At 51.0% G+C, this 18,183-nt stretch overlaps 1 protein-coding gene across 1 annotated transcript in view; it reads right to left on the reverse strand.

Annotated features, from left to right (window-relative positions):
• Positions 1 to 275: 275 nt before the first annotated feature.
• The window catches only part of LOC307220429 (cytochrome P450 11B, mitochondrial-like), a 20,529-nt gene continuing 2,621 nt past the window's right edge, over positions 276 to 18,183 (reverse strand). Inside the window, 7 exon segments of the mRNA XM_079984402.1 lie at positions 276 to 1,074; positions 2,407 to 2,598; positions 8,402 to 8,480; positions 9,104 to 9,267; positions 12,412 to 12,566; positions 14,974 to 15,177; positions 16,409 to 16,608. Coding sequence (XP_079840528.1) covers positions 961 to 1,074; positions 2,407 to 2,598; positions 8,402 to 8,480; positions 9,104 to 9,267; positions 12,412 to 12,566; positions 14,974 to 15,177; positions 16,409 to 16,608 — 1,108 coding nt within the window. The 3' untranslated portion in view covers positions 276 to 960.

Raw genomic sequence — 18,183 nt, forward strand, 5'->3', positions numbered from 1 at the left:
AAAGTCTTCAAAAACCTCAAAAAAGGCTACCACACCGTGTGCTATGAGTTGCCCCTCGAAGTCAAGTCGCAACTGCACCCCCTGAATGCACGGTTTCAATAAAAAGGAAACAAACTTGCAAGACAACGGAAGCAAACTTGCAAGACGTTTTCATCTTGCGAAGCAAGCCCATAGGGAAATCCGTCTTGCGAAGCAACTTAAAAAACGAAAAACTCTTTCGTCTTGCGAGTTTTTCGTCTTACGAGGCATTCGTCTTGCGAGGTACCACTGTATATCTGAAGAAGTGTGCATGCACACGAAAGCTCATACCAATTACTAACTTAGTTGGTCTCTTAAGGTGCTACTGGAAGGATTTTATTTATTTATTTGTTTGTTTTGTTTTGTTTTGCCATCCCAATGGGTTGAGCCATTACAGTCATACCTCGGGTTACAGACACTTCAGCTTGCGTTTTTTTGGGTTATGGACCCACCGAAACCCGGAAGTACTGGAACAGGTTACTTCCGGGTTTTGGCGGTCGCGCATGCGCAGAAGCGCTCAATCGCGTTTTGTGCATGTGCAGAATCGCAACCCGCACGTGCGCAGACGCGGTGCTGCGGGTTGCGAGCGTTCCTCCCGCACGGATCACGTTTGCAACCCGAGCATCCACTGTCTTGTTCTATTACAAGAACAGAACCTCTCCCAAGGCTTGGCCTGGGCTAGTAGTCACCTGTTATTGGCTTCTTTCTCCAGCTTTCCGAGTTTCAATGCAGCCTGCAATTTTCTACCAGCCTTGGGGTACGGTTGGGATAAAATCACATGAGGAGTGCCAGAAAGAATGTCTGTTGGAGCCCAAAGGGGAGGGAAGGAAGGCAGCAAGATGGCCAGAGAGAAAGGAAGGGGTGTCAGGATGTCTGCGCCCCCAAGTGATGGGCCCCTTCCATGGTCCAGAGGGAGAGAAAGGGGCTGAGGGGGCTGGTGCCCTAGTCGATGGGCCGGAAGGTGAGCAGAGGGGGCTTCTCTGGCATGAGGATGAAGCCATAGACGGTCTTGAGGTCTGCCTTGGAGACGGTATCAATCTTGAAGTTGCGCAGAATCTGAAACCAGAAGCACAACCCGTGTGAGACTGCAGGTATGCTGGGGTGGGTGTTCCTCAAGTGGATGGCAAGGGACCCCCCTTCGCTCCCCACCATTGCCTGAAAACAGGGACCACCAACCTTTCTTATTTTTATTAAAGATTTTCTTGATTTACAAAAGTGTTTGCAATGTCTCTCTCTCGTATTTTTTTTCCATGTAACGTTTTTACAAATCAGTTTCATTTGTTGAGGCATTAGGAAGAAAAGGGGAAAAGAGGGAGGGAAATGGGGGGGTCGGGTGGCGATGTTTCTATTTTACTTACTATATGTAGGGTTCTGGTGTCAGCGTTGCTTGTGCAGGTTCTCTGCTGTTCGCTTGTGTTCCTTTGGTGGTGAGAGAGGTTGGGGTTGGCCGAGGGTGTGGCTGCTCATTTGTGGTTGGCTGTGGTGATCTTTGTTTTCGTGTGTGAGTGGGGTGGGTGGGTGTTTTGGATCAGGTTAGCCATATTGATTTGTATGCTGTTGGTGGATTTTTGTCATTGTCTTGTTGGGCTGTGTATGTGATAAAGGGGAGCCACACCAGGGTGAAAGCGTCTTCTTCTGTTTTTCCCCGTGTCAGTTTCAGTTTATTGGTTAATTTTTCTAGTAGGGCTGTTTCCCATACTACTTGGTCCCATTGGTCCATGCTTACTCCTGACAGGTCTCTCCAGTGTCTGGTTATGGTGTTTCTGGCTGCTGAAAGTAGGTGGGTTATGAGTTCTTTGTGGTGTAAGTGGGCATTGTTGTCTTGGAAGATGTTTAGTAAGGCCAATTCTGGGGTGATTTCTAATACTTGCTTGGTTATTTTACTTATTTATTGTATGGTTGTTGACCACCAACCTTTCTGAGCCCGTGTGTGCATTTTGAACAAGCGCAGTGGGCGCCAGTCACAAAATAGTTGGGTCCATGCCAAGGAGTAAGCCCCAGTGAATCCAATAGGGATTACTTCTATGTAGCCATGGATACGGTTGCAGTGGGTGAGGAAGCTCCTCCGTGATACCCACCTACCCACCCCCAACATCAAGCATGGGGTGCCACCCCCAGGAAACCATTCCACCGTGGGCACCTGGGATTTCAACAGTTTTGAAGTCAGAGTGAAATCGGCTTTGGGGGAGGCACCCCAAAACACAATATTTCAGAGGGGACCAGTGGCCTGTGGCTAACTGTGGGCAACACCTATGTACACGGACTCCACAAGAGAGGTACAAAGGCATTGAGCAAAGGGTCATGTGTGCACCCCCACATTGTGGCGCCTCCCAAGATGCCAGGCAGAAAATTGCTTCCAACTCCCAGACCCGCAACCCCACAACTCACATGCATGAGGAAGAGGGTCATTTCTGCCTCCGCCAGGCGACGCCCGATGCACTGCCGTGACCCGAAGCCAAAGGCCAGCGCCTTGAAGCTGTTGTCCTCTTTGCCAGTCCAGCGGCTGGGGTCGTAGCGCTCAGGGTCCCTGAAGACCTCCGGGCTCCGGCCCATGGCATAGAGCCCCACCTGACACAAGGTCTGCAAGGGAAGGAACACAGTCTTGAGTGGTGGCTCCGGGGCAACATCCTTGGTGGGATGAAATCAAGCTCTGGAGCTTCCAAAGGTGGTGGCACGCTTGGACGTTCACCCTGGACTTTCAGTCCCTCCAACAAAAGTTCGTTCCAGGCTGCTAAGTGCTCACTTCCCCCAGCCCATCATTGATCAAAACTCCACACAGATTTGGTAAAGGGACCCCTGACCATTAGGTCCAGTAGTGACCAACTCTGGGGTTGCGGCACTCATCTCGCTCTATGGGCCGAGGGAGCCAGTGTACAGCTTCTGGGTCATGTGGCCAGCATGACTAAGCTGCTTCTGGCGAACCAGAGCAGTGCACGGAAACACCGTTTACCTTCCCGCCGGAGCGGTACCTATTTATCTACTTGCACTTTGACGTGCTTTCAAACTGCTAGGTTGGCAGGAGCAGGGACCGAGCAATGGGAGCTCACCCCGTTGCAGGGATTCGAACCGCCAACCTTCTGATCGGCAATCCCTAGGTTCTGTGGTTTAACTGACAGCACCACCCGCATCCCTTATATATATATATATATATATATTTGCCCTAATTCTCCACCCAGTTGCCAGGACTAAGGACATGAAACTTCATCTTGGGGAGATGATCACCCTTCCCACCACCAACAGCTAGGTCCAGGTTTGGGGGGGTAGACAGGTAGCTCAGAGAAGGAGGCAGGTTCGCCTCGTCCCCTTTTGGAGCATCTTTTGGAGCCCTGCTGCCCTGTGCATTCTCAGGGACATCCGGATTGCCTGTCTGGGTGTACCAAAAGGACTTCTTCTCACCCAATCCACCAGGCAGACATAAGGCTGAAAGATCCTATTGCAAAGCCAAGAAGGCATTAAGAATGTAAGAGCCTGCAGGATCAGACCAATGGCCCATTGAGCCCAGCCTCCTGTTCTCATAGTGGCCAACCAGATGCCCATTGTGGGAAATGTGCAAGCAGGATCCGAGCACAAGAGCAGCCATCTCCTCTCCTGCGGTGTCCATCAACTGCGATTCAGAAGCATGGCTGCCTCTGGCTGTTGGAGCAGAGCACAGCCATCAGGGCTGTTGGCCATCAATAGCCCTCTTCTCCTCCATGAACTTGCCTAATCCTCTTTTAAAGCCATCCAGGATGGGGGCCACTCCCACCCCCTGTGGAAGGAAGTGCCATAAGGATAACTATGCACTGTCAGAAGGAATTTTGTTTGTCCGTCCTGAATCTCCCAGCATTCAGCTCCATGGGATGCCTGTGAGTTCTAGCATTAGAAGAGAGGGAGGAAAACTCTTATATTTCCCCTCTCTCCATGCTGAAGCTCCACATCTCTTCTCTTGCCTACTCTGACTGGGACCATCGGCTGGGTGAGGACTGCAGGGCCTGCTCCCTTCCAGGGCGTTTTCCAACTGGCCCAGGGGGCGGGGCCCAGGCCCTTATTTGGAACAAACTTTTGGGGAAGTGTGGGAAGTGTTCTGCCATTGCTTCCCGGTTCCAAGTGGTTAATGTGTCTAAAATGTCCTCAAGCAGTCGGTGGCATTTTAAATTTTTATTTCTTTTTTCCCTTTTTTGCTTTGTTGGGGGTGGGTGGGTGGGATATTTGGTGGGGGATTAATTTTAGTATACAGTGGTGCCTCGCAAGACGAAAAGAATCCGTTCCGCGATTCTCTTAGTCTAGCGGTTTTTTCGTCTTGCGAAGCAAGCCCATTGATGGCTTAGCGGATTAGCGCTATTAGCGGCTTAGTGGCTTTTAGTGGCTTATCAGCTTAGCGGATAAGCAGATAAGCGGCTTAGCGGCTTAGAAAAGGGGGGGGAAGGAAAATAAAGTCAGAAAAACTCACAAGACATTTCGTCTTGCGAAGCAAGCCCATAGGGAAATTCGTTTTGCGAAGCGCCTCCAAAACGGAAAACCACTGTAATTGTTCTGTTCCTTTTTTGTTGTTGTTTTATTGGTTCTGTATAGTTTGTGTTTTGTTTTTAAGGGGCAGGATCAGGGCTGCCTGGGAGTGGGGCCCCAGCCAAAACGATGGCTGGGGCAGGTTCCACAGGGGGGGAACATCCGATGGGACATCCGATCTCGGTGATCATGGGCAGGAGGAGGAATTACACTAAGACCAGATCATGTCATTACCAAGGAGGCAGGTTTAGTCATTGTTTGAAGACTTTCCCTGCCTCCGGGTCTGGCCTTGACCGGATGGATACTGGAATCAACAGGGGAAACCCACATGACCTGAAGGTGTTGCTGTGTAATGCCAGGTCAATGATAAATAAAACCACTGCCATCCACGACCTGATTGTGGATGGAGGATTTGACCTGGCATGTGTGACAGAGACCTGGTTGGAGGAAGCAGATGGGCCTGTCCTTGCCGCTGCTTGCCTACCAGGTTTCTCTTATGCACAGCAACCCAGGTCATGTGGGTGGTGAGGGGGGTTGCAGTGATTTTTAGGAAGTCACTAGCTTGCACCAGGCGTCCTACTGGGAAGATCGGTTTTCTGAGTGCATGTTCTGGAAGTTGGGCAATAGGGGCAGTACAGGATTCCTTTTAGTGTACCGACCTCCCTGCTGCACCAAGGATTCCCTGCCCGAGCTGCTTCAGGTCGTGGCGAATTTTCTCCTGGAGACACCTAGTTTGGTTGTCCTAGGGGATTTTAACATCCATGCCGACACGACCTTACAAGGGGCCGCTCGGGACTTCGTGCAAAGCATGGCCTCCATGGGGCTGTCCCTGAATAAGTTTGGCCCAACTCATAGTCATGGACATGCCTTAGACCTGGTGTTCACCTCTAGTGACGTGGGTGATCTGACACTAAGTAAAAGTGAAACAAAAGAAGTGCCATGGTCAGATCACTTCCTGGTGCAACTGGACTTCTCCGCGACCCTTCCCCTCTGCAGGGAGGTGGGACCAATTTGGATGGTCTGCTCCCACCACTTAATGGATCCAAATGATTTCCAGAGACTGGAAGGGGATGCTTTATCCCAAGCTATTGACTGTTTGGCTCCGAAGCGCCCTCTCCGATTGCATGGAGCCCGGACAGCCCTGTGGTTTTCTTCGGAGCTGAGGGCGATGAAACAATCGCTGAGACGGCTAGAGCGCCGATGGCAGAAAATCACTCAGAATCTGACCGGACACAGGTTAGAGCTCAACGTCGAGCCTACCAAGTGGCGATAGCGACGGCGAAGAAGACTTTCTTCACCGCCTCTATTGCATCTGCAGAAAATACTAGCAAGAGACTCTTTCAGGTGGTCCGCAATTTAACGGAACCACCTTTACCACCGGGGCCTTGTAAACACCCCAAGATCTCCTGCAACGATTTTGCAAAGTTTTTTGCAGATAAAATCACTCATATTCGGAAGGAGCTAGACACCACCGTGGGAGCAGGGCTGGGGCAGGGCTGGGGCGGGAAAGTGCTAGAGCCCTGTCTGGTCAAGTTGCATGGAATCAATTTCAATCCGTTACCCCTGAGGATGTGGACAGGCTGCTTGGACGCGTGAAACCAACCACCTGTCTCCTTGATCCTTGCCCATCCTGGCTGGGTGATGGGCTCTGCGGGGTGGTGAATGCTTCCCTCTGTGAGGGAACATTCCCAGATCTGCTGAAAGAGGCAGTCATTAAACCGCTTCTTAAAAAAACATCTTTAGACCCGGCCAGTATGGCCAACTATCGCCCAGTCTCAAATCTTCCATTCTTGGGCAAGGTGATTGAGCGCATGGTTGCTGAACAACTCCAGGCACGCCTGGAAGAAGTGGACCATTTGGATCCCTTCCAATCGGGATTCAGGCCTCATCATGGGACTGAAACTGCCTTGGTCGTGCTGGTTGATGATCTCCGGCGGGCTAGGGACAAAGGTGAGAGCTGCTTCCTAGTTCTGCTGGATCTCTCAGCGGCCTTTGATACAATCGACCATAACATCCTTCTGGACCGTCTAGAGGGGCTGGGAGCTGGGGGCACTGTCATACAGTGGTTCCGCTCCTTCCTCCTGGGCCGTGTTCAGAAAGTGGTGGTGGGGGATGAGTGTTCAGACCCCTGGGCTCTCACTTGTGGGGTGCCTCAGGGTTCTGTCCTCTCCCCCATGCTTTTCAACATTTACATGCAGCCGCTGGGAGAGATCATCAGGAGGTTTGGGCTGGGTGTTCATCAGTATGCGGATGATACCCAGCTCTACCTCTCTTTTAAATCAGAACCAGTGAAGGCGGTGAAGGTCCTGTGTGAGTGTCTGGAGGCGGTTGGAGGATGGATTGTGGCTAATGGATTGAGGTTGAATCCTGACAAGACAGAAGTACTGTTTTTGGGGGACAGGGGCCGGGCTGGTGTGGAGGACTCCCTGGTCCTGAATGGGGTAACTGTGCCCCTGAAAGACCAGGTGCGCAACCTGGGAGTCATTTTAGACTCACAGCTGTCCATGGAGGCGCAGGTCAATTCTGTGTCCAGGGCAGCTGCTGACCAGCTCCATCTTGTACACAGGCTGAGACCATCCCTGCCCGAAAATTGTCTCGCCAGAGTGGTGCATGCTCTGGTTATCTCCCGCTTGGACTACTGCAATGCACTCTACGTGGGGCTACCTTTGAAGGTGACTCGGAAACTACAACTAATCCAGAATGCGGCAGCTAGACTGGTGACTGGGAGCGGCCGCCGAGACCACATAACACCGGTCTTGAAAGACCTACATTGGCTCCCAGTATGTTTCCGAACACAATTCAAAGTGATGGTGTTGACCTTTAAAGCCCTAAACGGCCTCGGTCCAGTATATCTGAAGGAGCGTCTCCACCCCCATCATTCTGCCCGGACACTGAGGTCCAGCGCCGAGGGCCTTCTGGCGGTTCCCTCCCTGCGAGAAGCAAAGCGGCAGGGAACCAGGCAGAGGGCCTTCTCGGTAGTGGCGCCTGCCCTGTGGAACACCCTCCCATCAGATGTCAAAGCGATAAACAACTACCTGACATTCAGAAGACATCTGAAGGCAGCCCTGTTCAGGGAAGTTTTTAATGTGTGATTTTACTGTATTTTTGGTTTCTGTGGAAGCCGCCCAGAGTGGCTGGGGAAACCCAGCCAGATGGGCAGGGTACAAATAATAAATTATGATGATGATGATGATGATGATGATGATGATGATGATGATGTCAGGGTCTCAGGCAGAGAAGGGTCTTTCCCATCACTCTGCCACCCAAATCTGCTTTTAGTTGGTAGAAGCCAGAAATGGCGCCACTGACCGATGGTCCTTCTGCAGGGACAGGAATGGTCTGGGCCAAGGCAGCCTTGATCACAATGTCTCTGATGGGGGATAGAACTGTTGAAGATTCATTCCCCGTGTCTGCAGTCATGGGATTGTTGTCTATCACATGATGGTGTATGTTTTCATTCCACAGAGTGGGAAGTGATGGAGACGGGATGTTTGTGTTACTGTGTTCCATGAAGAGGGACTGTTGTCCTTTGTTCTTTTTCTCTTTGCTGTCTGATGCTAGAGAGAGAGGGAGCCATGTTGCAGTGCTCCGTGTGTGTTTAGATGTAAATAAAGTAGATTAGCCAAAATGCTGAGGTCTGTCACGCGAACTGCGCCAACTCTGTGGATCCCTAAGTGTGCCGGTGTCGGTTGGCATCAGTCACTGTGATGTTTGGGCTGAAGAACGCTAATGAAGCTCCCGAACTATTCACCAGGAGGGAGAGAACATGCCAGGTGGGCATGTGTCTCTGCCAGGGTCCTACTCGAGTGCAGGGCGAGCTCCAGACAAGAACAACGAGGATCCTGGCTGATGGGAAGGGGGCTGGGGGTGGCGAAGGGAATCTGCAAAGGACACTTACCCCAGCTGGCACACAGTAGTTCTGAAGCACCACATCCCTCATTGGGTAGCGCTGCACTGTAATCCCCACAGGGTAGAGCCTGCAAGAGAAGGATGTCGTTGTGGCTTCCCAAAGAAAGTGGAGGAAGTGGAGAACAATAGCATCACAGAATGTAGACTTGGAAGGGACCCCGAGGGTCATCTAGTCCAACCCCCTGTGAGGCAGGAATATTTTTTTTATTTAAAAAATTATTCATTTTCAATAACAATCTACCAATTAATGACAAATTAAATCAAATCCACATTACAATAACCACAATACACCAATTATATATTCCAATTATAAATAAATGGGTCTCCCCATGTTCCAGATGTCTAGAGATAACCGTCCTCATTCATGTCTTTGCATTTGCAGCTATTTTTCAAATTCAATATTATCCATCCTTATTCTCAGTCTCAGGCAGGAATATTTGGGCCAACATGGGGCTTGAACCCACAACCCTGGGGTTAAGAGTCTCATGTTCTACCGACTGAGCTATCCCAGATTAGTACCACCAGTAGTTGTTTCAGGAAAGCCATTCTTCATGAGGCTCATTGTTAATTCCTCTTCCATGAGCTTCCAAGTCTAATCCCAAACTCATGGTTTTCATCTGCCCTGCCCCCCCCAGCCATCTTGTGGGACCCATTTCCTCGCCAGGCATGGCACCCATCCTGCTCTCCTTACCTCAGCGTCTCCTTGATTGCACCCTTGAGCAAGGGCATGTCATTCATCACCTTGGAGAGCTCCCTGGATGAGACCGCAGCAGCCTTGACCTCTTCCCGGAGGGCTGTCTGGACTTGTGGGTTGCGGGCCAGCTCAAAGAGGGTGAAGAGCAGGGGCATGGCTGTCTGGAGGGAGAGAGAGAGGGAGGGAGTCAAGGGAGGAAGAACCTCCTTGGACTGTGTTCCCCCCTCCCCCAAATAAGGGGAAGCTGGGATGGATGAATCCCAAGCCGGAATTAAGATTGCCGGAAGAAATATCAACAACCTCAGATATACAGATGACACAACCTTGGTGGCAGAAAGTGAGGAGTTATTAAAGAACCTTTTAATGAGGATGAAAGAGGAGAGCGCGAAATATGGTCTGAAGCTCAACATCAAAAAAACAAAGATCATGGCCACTGGGCCCATCACCTCCTGGCAAATAGAAGGGGAAGAAATGGAGGCAGTGAGAGATTTTACTTTCTTGGGCTCCATCATCACTGCAGATGGTGACAGTAGTCACAAAATTAAAAGATTGCCTGCTTCTTGGGAGAAAAGAAATGGCAAACCTAGATAGCATCTTAAAAAGCAGAGACATCACCTTGCCAACAAAGGTCTGTATAGTTAAAGCCATGGTTATCCCAGTAGTGATGTATGGAAGTGAGAAGGCTGATCGTCGAAGAATGGATGCTTTTGAATTCTGGTGCTGGAGGAGACTCTTGAGAGTCCCATGGACTGCAAGAAGATCAAACCTCTTCATTCTGAAGGAAATCAACCCTGAGTGCTCACTGGAAGGACAGATCCTGAAGCTGAGGCTCCAAGACTTTGGCCACCTCATGAGAAGAGAAGACTCCCTGGAAAAGACCCTGATGCTGGGAAAGATGGAGGGCACAAGGAGAAGGGGACGACAGAGGACGAGATGGTGGGACAGTGTTCTCGAAGCTACGAACATGAGTTTGACCAAACTGCAGGAGGCAGTGGAAGACAGGAGGGCCTGGCGTGCTCTGGTCCGTGGTTTCATGAAGAGGTGGACACCACTAAACGACTAAACAACAACAAAGTCTAAACCACTGAGCCTCTTGGGCTTCCTGATTGGAAGGTCGGTGGTTTGAATCCCCACAACAAGAATGAGCTCCCATTGCTCTGTCCCAGCTCCTGCCAACCTAGCAGTTCGAAAGCACACCAGTGCAAGTAGATAAATAGGTAAAGCTGCGGCAGGAAGGTAAACAGCGTTTCCGTGAGCTCTGGTTTCCATCACCGTGTTCTGTTGTGCCAGAAGCGGTTTAGTCCTGCTGGCCACATGACCTGGAAAGCTGTCTGTGGACAAACGCCGTCTCCCTCAGCCTCAAAATGAGATGAGCGCCGCAACCCCATAGTCGCCTTTGACTGGACTTAACCATCCAGGGGTCCTTTACCTTTGCCTTCTACCTGCTGGCCCAAAGACATCTCCATGCAGGTGACTTGGCAAAATGGGAGAGTTCTTAGATTGATGTGGCCTCACCTCTCTGCTTGCCGACATGTGATGGGGGGCTGCGAGTGCTTGTTCACCACTAGCACAGCTGGCATTCAGCTAATCCACCAGCTTTTCAGATAGTCATTTACACCTCCAGTGGCCCCTGCTGCCCACTTGCCTCTTAGTGCACCCCCAACCCAGGAATCACCAGCAGGGGGCACTACCACCCACGTTGGGAACCACGGTTCTAAAGGCATGACAATATTGGCAGTTTCTATCGCCGAAGAATGGATGCTTTTGAATTCTGGTGCTGGAGGAGACTCTGGAGAGTCCCGTGGACTGCAAGAAGATCAAACCTCTCCATTCTGAAGGAAATCAGCCCTGAGTGCTCACTGGAAGGACAGATCCTGAAGCTGAGGCTCCAAGACTTTGGCCACCTCATGAGAAGAGAAGACTCCCTGGAAAAGACCCTGATGTTGGGAAACATGGAGGGCACAAGGAGAAGGGGACGACGGAGGACGAGATGGTGGGACAGTGTTCTCGAAGCTACCAGCATGAATTTGACCAAACTGCGGGAGGCAGTGGAAGACAGGAGTCCCTGGCGTGCTCTGGTCCAGGGGGTCACCAAGAGGCGGACACGACTAAACGACTAAACAACTCAAACATGCAGTTGTGCTAGAACTAGTGTTACATATTCAGACTGTCTGGTCAGCAATTTGGTTGCCAGATTCTGCACCCACTGCTGTTTCTGAACTGTCTTCAAAGACAACCCCTACTTTAGCATAATAGGAAACCATAGTTAACGGAAAACTTCCTAATTTGTTGGTTGTCTTGCACAAAGGGAAGAGTAGGTGGCATGTGTGTCCAGAAGTCTTATTCATGTTTCAGCAAGACAACATGCAAATAATCCGATTCTGGCCATTGTGTTCCATGGAGGTTACAACTAGGAATATATAATAAGGATTGTGGCCTTCCTAAGTGCAAATGCTGCTGCTACACTCATTGTTACAAAAAGAGGAATGAAAACCACATGAAATGTCACTATTCAACACCTTCATGTAATTGTATTTCATGACTATTGTATTTTAATATTCTGTTGGAAGCCGCCCAGAGTGGCTGGGGAAACCCAGCCAGATGGGCGGGGTATAAATTATTATTATTATTATTATTATTATTATTATTATTATTATTATTATTATCATCATCATCATCATCATCATCATTGTTATCATTATTATCATTATTATCATTATTATTATTATTGGTAGGGATGAGCAGCTTTCAATGTATAAAGCCATAATATCTCTTCAGTAATGTAATTTCCATGTTGTTCAAATTGAATCTCCGAGTCTTCATACACTCCACATTAAATTATTTTCTTCCTCATACCTGTTTATATATTGTAATACTATCATTCATTTTTATGTTGATCTTTTCTGTGAACCGCCTCGAGACCTCTGGTTATAGGGCAGTATATAAATCATCATCATCATCATCATCAGGACACATTGACAAAACCCACTGAAGCCAGTTTAATAGTCTCAGCCTTCTGCTCTTCCAGACTAACAGTGACATGGACTGTGGCACCTTCCACAGCAACCGTTTTCGTAGCTGGAAGCAGTCAGTGGGGGGCTGGCCAGGTGGGAATAAGCCAGCAAAGCAGGGGGCAGGCCTTACAGGAGGTCCCAGGCTCTCCAGTTAAGGCTGGGCCATATCTCCCATCTCACCCAGGAGACCCACTGCTGCCGGTCAACGTGGCCGAGACTAAGCTCAAGCACCACCCATGGTTTGGCCTGGTCTGATCTTCCTGATCTGTTTATGGGGTGGGGCTCACCCACCGTGTCCACGCTGCCAGCCGTGAGCTCCGTCATGTTGGCCTTGATGGAGTCGAGGGGCATCTCCTCCTGCAGAAGCAGCTCGGCCATGATCCCCGAATACTTGCGGGGCTGCCCCAGGCAAAACTCCTGGTAGATATTCTGTATGCACTTGTCCGCTGCAGAAGCAAGGGGAGAGAGGTGGGGATCAGGTCCAGGCGCAGTGAGAAGCGCCCCACTCTCAGCCTTAGAAAGAAGCCCACATCCAGGCCAGGGGTGGCAGGCAGGGAGCCCAACAGCAGGTGGTGCCAGAGACAATGGAAGGCAGGGCCGACTCCAGCCAAGTTTTGCCCCCATCCTCATCCACGGTGGGTTCCAAAAGGAGCACCGCTGAGACTGGGGGGGGGGGAGGGAGGAAGCAGACAGGAAACGCCACTCTCTGGACTGGCTGCAGGAAAGATGGGAGGCAGGCAAGTGGGGTTGGCTGAGCACTAACTGAATCCAGGCCCCCAAAGGCACCCATGGACATACATAGCACACTGGGACCCCAGGAGCTCCAAGGCCATGGCTGTTGCTGAACAGGTACCAAAATGAGGAATGAGATGGTTCCAGTTCCCAGCAAGAGAGAACGAGTGAGGGGCCTCCTCACTCAACAGAGATGGGCACCAGTGTGTTGGCAGCACCCGATCTCCTGGAAGTTAAGGGAAGCTAAGAAGATCAAGCTTCAGGCCTCCACTGCCTGGTCCTGAATGGGGCAACTGTGCCCCTGAAGAACCAGGTGCACAGCCTGGGAGTCATTTTGGACTCACAGCTGCCCATGGAGGCGCAGGTCAATTCTGTATCCAGGGCAGCTGTCTACCAACTCCACCTGGTACGCAGGCTGAGACCCTATCTGCCCGCGGACTGTCTCACCAGAGTGGTGCATGCTCTAGTTATCTCCCGCTTGGACTACTGCAATGCACTCTACGTGGGGCTACCTTTGAAGGTGACCTGGAAGCTACAACTAATCCAGAATGCGGCAGCTAGACTGGTGACTGGGAGCGGCCGCCGAGACCACATAACACCGGTCCTGAGAGATCTGCATTGGCTTCCAGTACATTTCTGAACACAATTCAAAGTGTTGGTGCTGACCTTTAAAGCCCTAAATGGCCTCAGCCCAGTAGACCTGAAGGAGCGTCTCCACCCCCATCATTCTGCCCGGACACTGAGGTCCAGCGCCAAGGGCCTTCTGGCGGTTCCCTCATTGCGAGAAGCAAAGCTACAGGGAACCAGGCAGAGGGCCTTCTCGGTAGTGGCGCCCGCCCTGTGGAACACCCTCCCATCAGATGTCAGAGAGACAAACAACTACCTGACATTCAGAAGACATCTGAAGGCAGCCCTGTTTAGGGAAGTTTTTAATGTGTGACATTTTATTGTATTTTTAATCTTTGTTGGAAGCCGCCCAGAGTGGCTGGGGAAATATTATTATTATTATTATTATTATTATTATTATTATTATTATTTTGTATCTTTAGCCTTATTATTTCTTCCTTCTCTCCTTCTGCTTCTTTGGAGGGCGGGAACTCCCTGCCCATTAAACTGTGCCTGTTAGATCCCTGGTACTAAGTGGGGTAACTGTGCCCCTGAAGGACCAGGTGTATAGTCTGGGGGTCATCTTGGACTCACAGCAGTCTGTGGAGGTGCAGGTTAATACGGCGTCCAGGGTGGCTGTCTACCAGCTCCATCTGGTACCCTGGCTGAGACCCCACCTGCCTGGTGGCACATATAGTGGTACCTCTGGTTGCAAATGGGATCTGTTCCGGAGGCCCGTTTGCAACCTGAATAGAATGCAACCCATGTCTGCGCATCTGCGCACATGCGGGTTGCGATTCACCGCTTCTGCGCATGTGCATGATGTCATTTTGTGCGTCTGCGCATGCGTGAGTGGCGAAACCCGGAAGTATCCGGTACTTCCGGGTCGCCGCAGGATGCAACCTGAAAACGCGCAACTTGAAACAAACGTAACATGAGGTAGAAAGAAGGTGGAAAGAAGATTCCACCTAAACATTAGGAAGAACTTCCTGACAGTAAGAGCTGTTCGACCGTGGAATTTGCTGCCAAGGAGTGTGGTGGAGTCTCCTTCTTTGGAGGTCTTTAAGCAGAGGCTTGACAACCATATGTCAGGAGTGCTCTGATGGTGTTTCCTGCTTGGCAGGGGGTTGGACTCGATGGCCCTTGTGGTCTCTTCCAACTCTATGATTCTATGTATGACTGTACTCTGGTTATCTTCAGCAACCGCAGCCTCTGCAACTAGCCTCTCTGTCTCCATTGCCACCAAATGTCCCTTGTCCAATGCCCACTGCCAGCCTTCGACTGGTCCATCTAAGGCCAACTCACGCAGGCCCAGGACTGTGTCACATTCCTGCTCCAGACAACGCATGCTCCGTGCATGCTTAATTCCAGCTCAAAGGTGAATGGAGCTTGCCTTGCCACCCACTCAGACCAAGCCATGCAGCTCAGCCGCTCCTTTGCACCCCAGTGGGTACAGGGTGGCCACTGCCCCATGGTCCTCTCCCCTCTCCCCCCTACCAGGGATCTGGGGCTCACCGTGCTTAAAGATGGCGTCCCAGGCCTCCATGTGATCTCGCCAGAGCTTGTTGTTCACCCAGCGCATGACCCCGGGCGGCAGGAAGAGGAGGGGCAAGGTGGTGTGCAGCATGGTCTCCACGGTGTCGATGAAGTGCTGGGACTCTGGATTGGGATTCTCGTCCAGGAGGCCCAGGCGCTGCCCATACAAGGCGTAGCTGCTGGCTGCCGGGATTGGAGGAAGATTGGAGGTTAGATGTCACAGGAGGGGGAGTGGGGTCTTTCCAGATGCACTCTCATCCCAAAGGAAGGAAGGAAGGAAGGAAGGAAGGAAGGAAGGAAGGAAGGAAGGAAGGAAGGAAGGAGCATCCTCCTCCACAAAGTTTTGAATCCTAGGCAATATTCCAGGGGAATATTCCTGTGGAACTCTCTCCCACAGGAGGCATTGATGGCCATCAACCTGGATGACTTTAAAAGAGGACGGGGGAAATTCATGGAGGAGATGGCGTTCAATGGCTTTGAGCCACGATGGCCAGGATTTGCCAAAGGCAGCAATACTTGTGAATACTAGTTGAACCGGACCACGGATTTTTGTAACTTTTAAGGATTATTGGCTGCCTGATTTTCATCATTGAATATATTGAAACCTGGCAAAACTTTAAAAGTGAGTAAACTGTCAAGCTTGTATTTTTCTTGTTTACCTAAACAGTCTTTGTTAAGAGAAAAACTTAAATGGGATAAAAGTAACCTAAAGCATCCATGGATATCGTATTTATTCCAGAAGGTTATGCAACCTTGTCCTAAATAATAAATAATAATAATAATTTTTATATATACCCCGCTCTCCCCAGCCAGGGAGGCTAACACCAGTAAAATCACAATAAAAACATAATGGGCGGGGGGTGGGGGGACAATTTAAAATACAGGTTAAAATGCAATTTAAAATGCAGCCTCATTTTAAAAGTCAAAACCTAAGGGGAGGGAAACATAAAGGTCAGACTGAGTCCAAACCAAAGGCCAGGCGGAACAGCTCTGTCTTGCAGGCCCTGCGGAAAGATGTCAAGTCCCGCAGGGCCCTGGTCTCTTGTGACAGAGTGTTCCACCAAGTCGGGGCCAGTACTGAAAAGGCCCTGGCCCTAGTTGAGACCAATCTAACCACCTTGCAACTTGGGACCTCCAAAGTGTTGTTATTTGTGGACCTTAAGGTGCTCCGTGGGACATACCAGGAGAGGCGGTCCTGTGGGTACGAGGGTCCTAGGCCGCATAGGGCTTTAAAGGTCAAAACCAGCACCTTAAAGCTGACCCTGGACTCCACCGGGAGCCAGTGAAGGCTTCTAGAGATAAGCTGCAGGTGGGTGGTGATTTTTCAACTCTGCTGAAATAGGTATTTGCATTCTTACACAAGTAAGAAGAGGAGGGAGAAGAACTCCCCCCCCCCCAAAAAAAAGGCGCGTACCTTCCAGGGTGAAGCGAAAGAGGTCGCGGTGGAGGTCAACCGTGAGCGAGCGCCGTGCATTCTTCCTGATCTGCCGATGTATGGACTCAGCAAAGTCCTCGGCCACCGTGTTGAGGAAGGGCAGGAACTTTCGGGTGCCCACGGGGCTGATCACCTCTTTGTTGAGGATGAGCCGGTCTGAGCGCCAGTCCTCCCCGTTCCTGCGTGGGAAGAAGACCCCAAAGTGAGGTAGGAGACTCTGCGCCTGGAGTGCTTGGCTTGGTTTCCTATGCAGGGTCTCCATCACCCACCACTAATCCTCGCTTGCCCCACCTTCCCTCCCCAATTGCCACCCTCCCATCAGCCCCTTCCTCCTCCCATCACTCAGAGGTAGCTCAGTGGCAGACCATCTTCCTTGCATGCAGAAGGTCCCGGGTTCGAGTCCTGACCGCATCTCCAAGAAGGGCTGAGAGAGGCTCCTGCTCTGAAATCCTGGAATTTGGCTGCTGCCAAAGCCACTTCCGCCCTACGGAGGAGGTGGGGATTGCACGATTGGGGGGATTTCCGGCCGCATCACCCCCTGGCCGGCCAATCGGCTGGCTCAGGGGGCGTGGGCTGCCCTATTTAAGGCAGGACGCGGCCAGGGATCTCCCTCTTTGCCACCTGCCAGCTGTTCCTGCTTTTCCCACCCTCCCGCCCTTTAAGGTTTCCATTCCTTGACCTTGCTATAGACCTCGGTTGGTCGCCATTGAGGGGCCTGGTAGGAATTTTTCCACTTGGCAAATTGGCACCAGCCACTTGGTTTTCGCCTACCTCGTAGCAAATCGTCACAACTTTCTGGGTATTGGCGGTTAGGCATTGGTATTGCTCTGTAGTTGGAAGAGGGGAGGTAGCGCCATCAGGTGACCCGCATATTGAAGGGTAGTCCGATAAAAGATTCCGGGGGGCGTGGCCCTGTCCGAAGCCTATGGAGGCGAAGGCCTAAGGCAGGCCCCCTATCGGTGACCCTGGGGGAGTTCCTAGTTGAACAGGACTCCCCCTACTGGTGGTTAACCCTTCCCGGACTTCAAGCAGATGGGCTGGAGTCGGATATAGTCGCTTAGGACCAATGCCTAAGCCAATACCGCTCATCACCTGTAACCAATAAAGCTGTGGCCTTATTTAGCCCATTAACCTTAATAATTGTGTCATGTGTCATTATTTCCACTGGGGGGGTGGACGGGAACTCTCCACACAACCAGTGCTGCCAGTGCTGAGCTAGATGGAGCAATGATCTGACTCAGTAGAAAGTTGTGCTCTGTGCTCCCCCTGCGTTCCCATTCCTGCCTCGGAGCTCAGCATTGCCTCCACATATTCGGAGGGTACCTGAGGTCCTCTAGACTCCAGCTCCCATCAGCCTCAGGCAGCATGGCCAGTGGTCAGCCATGAAGGGTGCTGCTGTCCAGTAACACCAGAAGAGCACTGATTTCTTGGGTTGTTCTGTGGAGGCCACATTTAACCAGAGGAGCTGAGATTCAAGAGGAGGTAGATGGGTCTACTTTCAAAACCATATTGGCTCTGGAGCGTTGCGGCAGCAGGGACTGGGAGAATCGCAGAACCACAGAAAGGACCAACCACGAATGCCATCTAGTCCAACCCTCTGCAATCATAGCTGTCAATGTTTCCCATTTTTTAAGGGAAATTCCCTTATTCCGAATAGGATTCCTCGCAAGAAAAGGGAAAAGTTGACAGCTATGTCTGCAATGCAGGAATCTTTCACCCAAAGCGAGACTCAAATCCACAGCTCTGAGATTAAG

Source organism: Podarcis cretensis (genome assembly GCF_951804945.1).
Source record: "Podarcis cretensis genome assembly, chromosome: 7".
Taxonomy (NCBI): domain Eukaryota; kingdom Metazoa; phylum Chordata; class Lepidosauria; order Squamata; family Lacertidae; genus Podarcis; species Podarcis cretensis.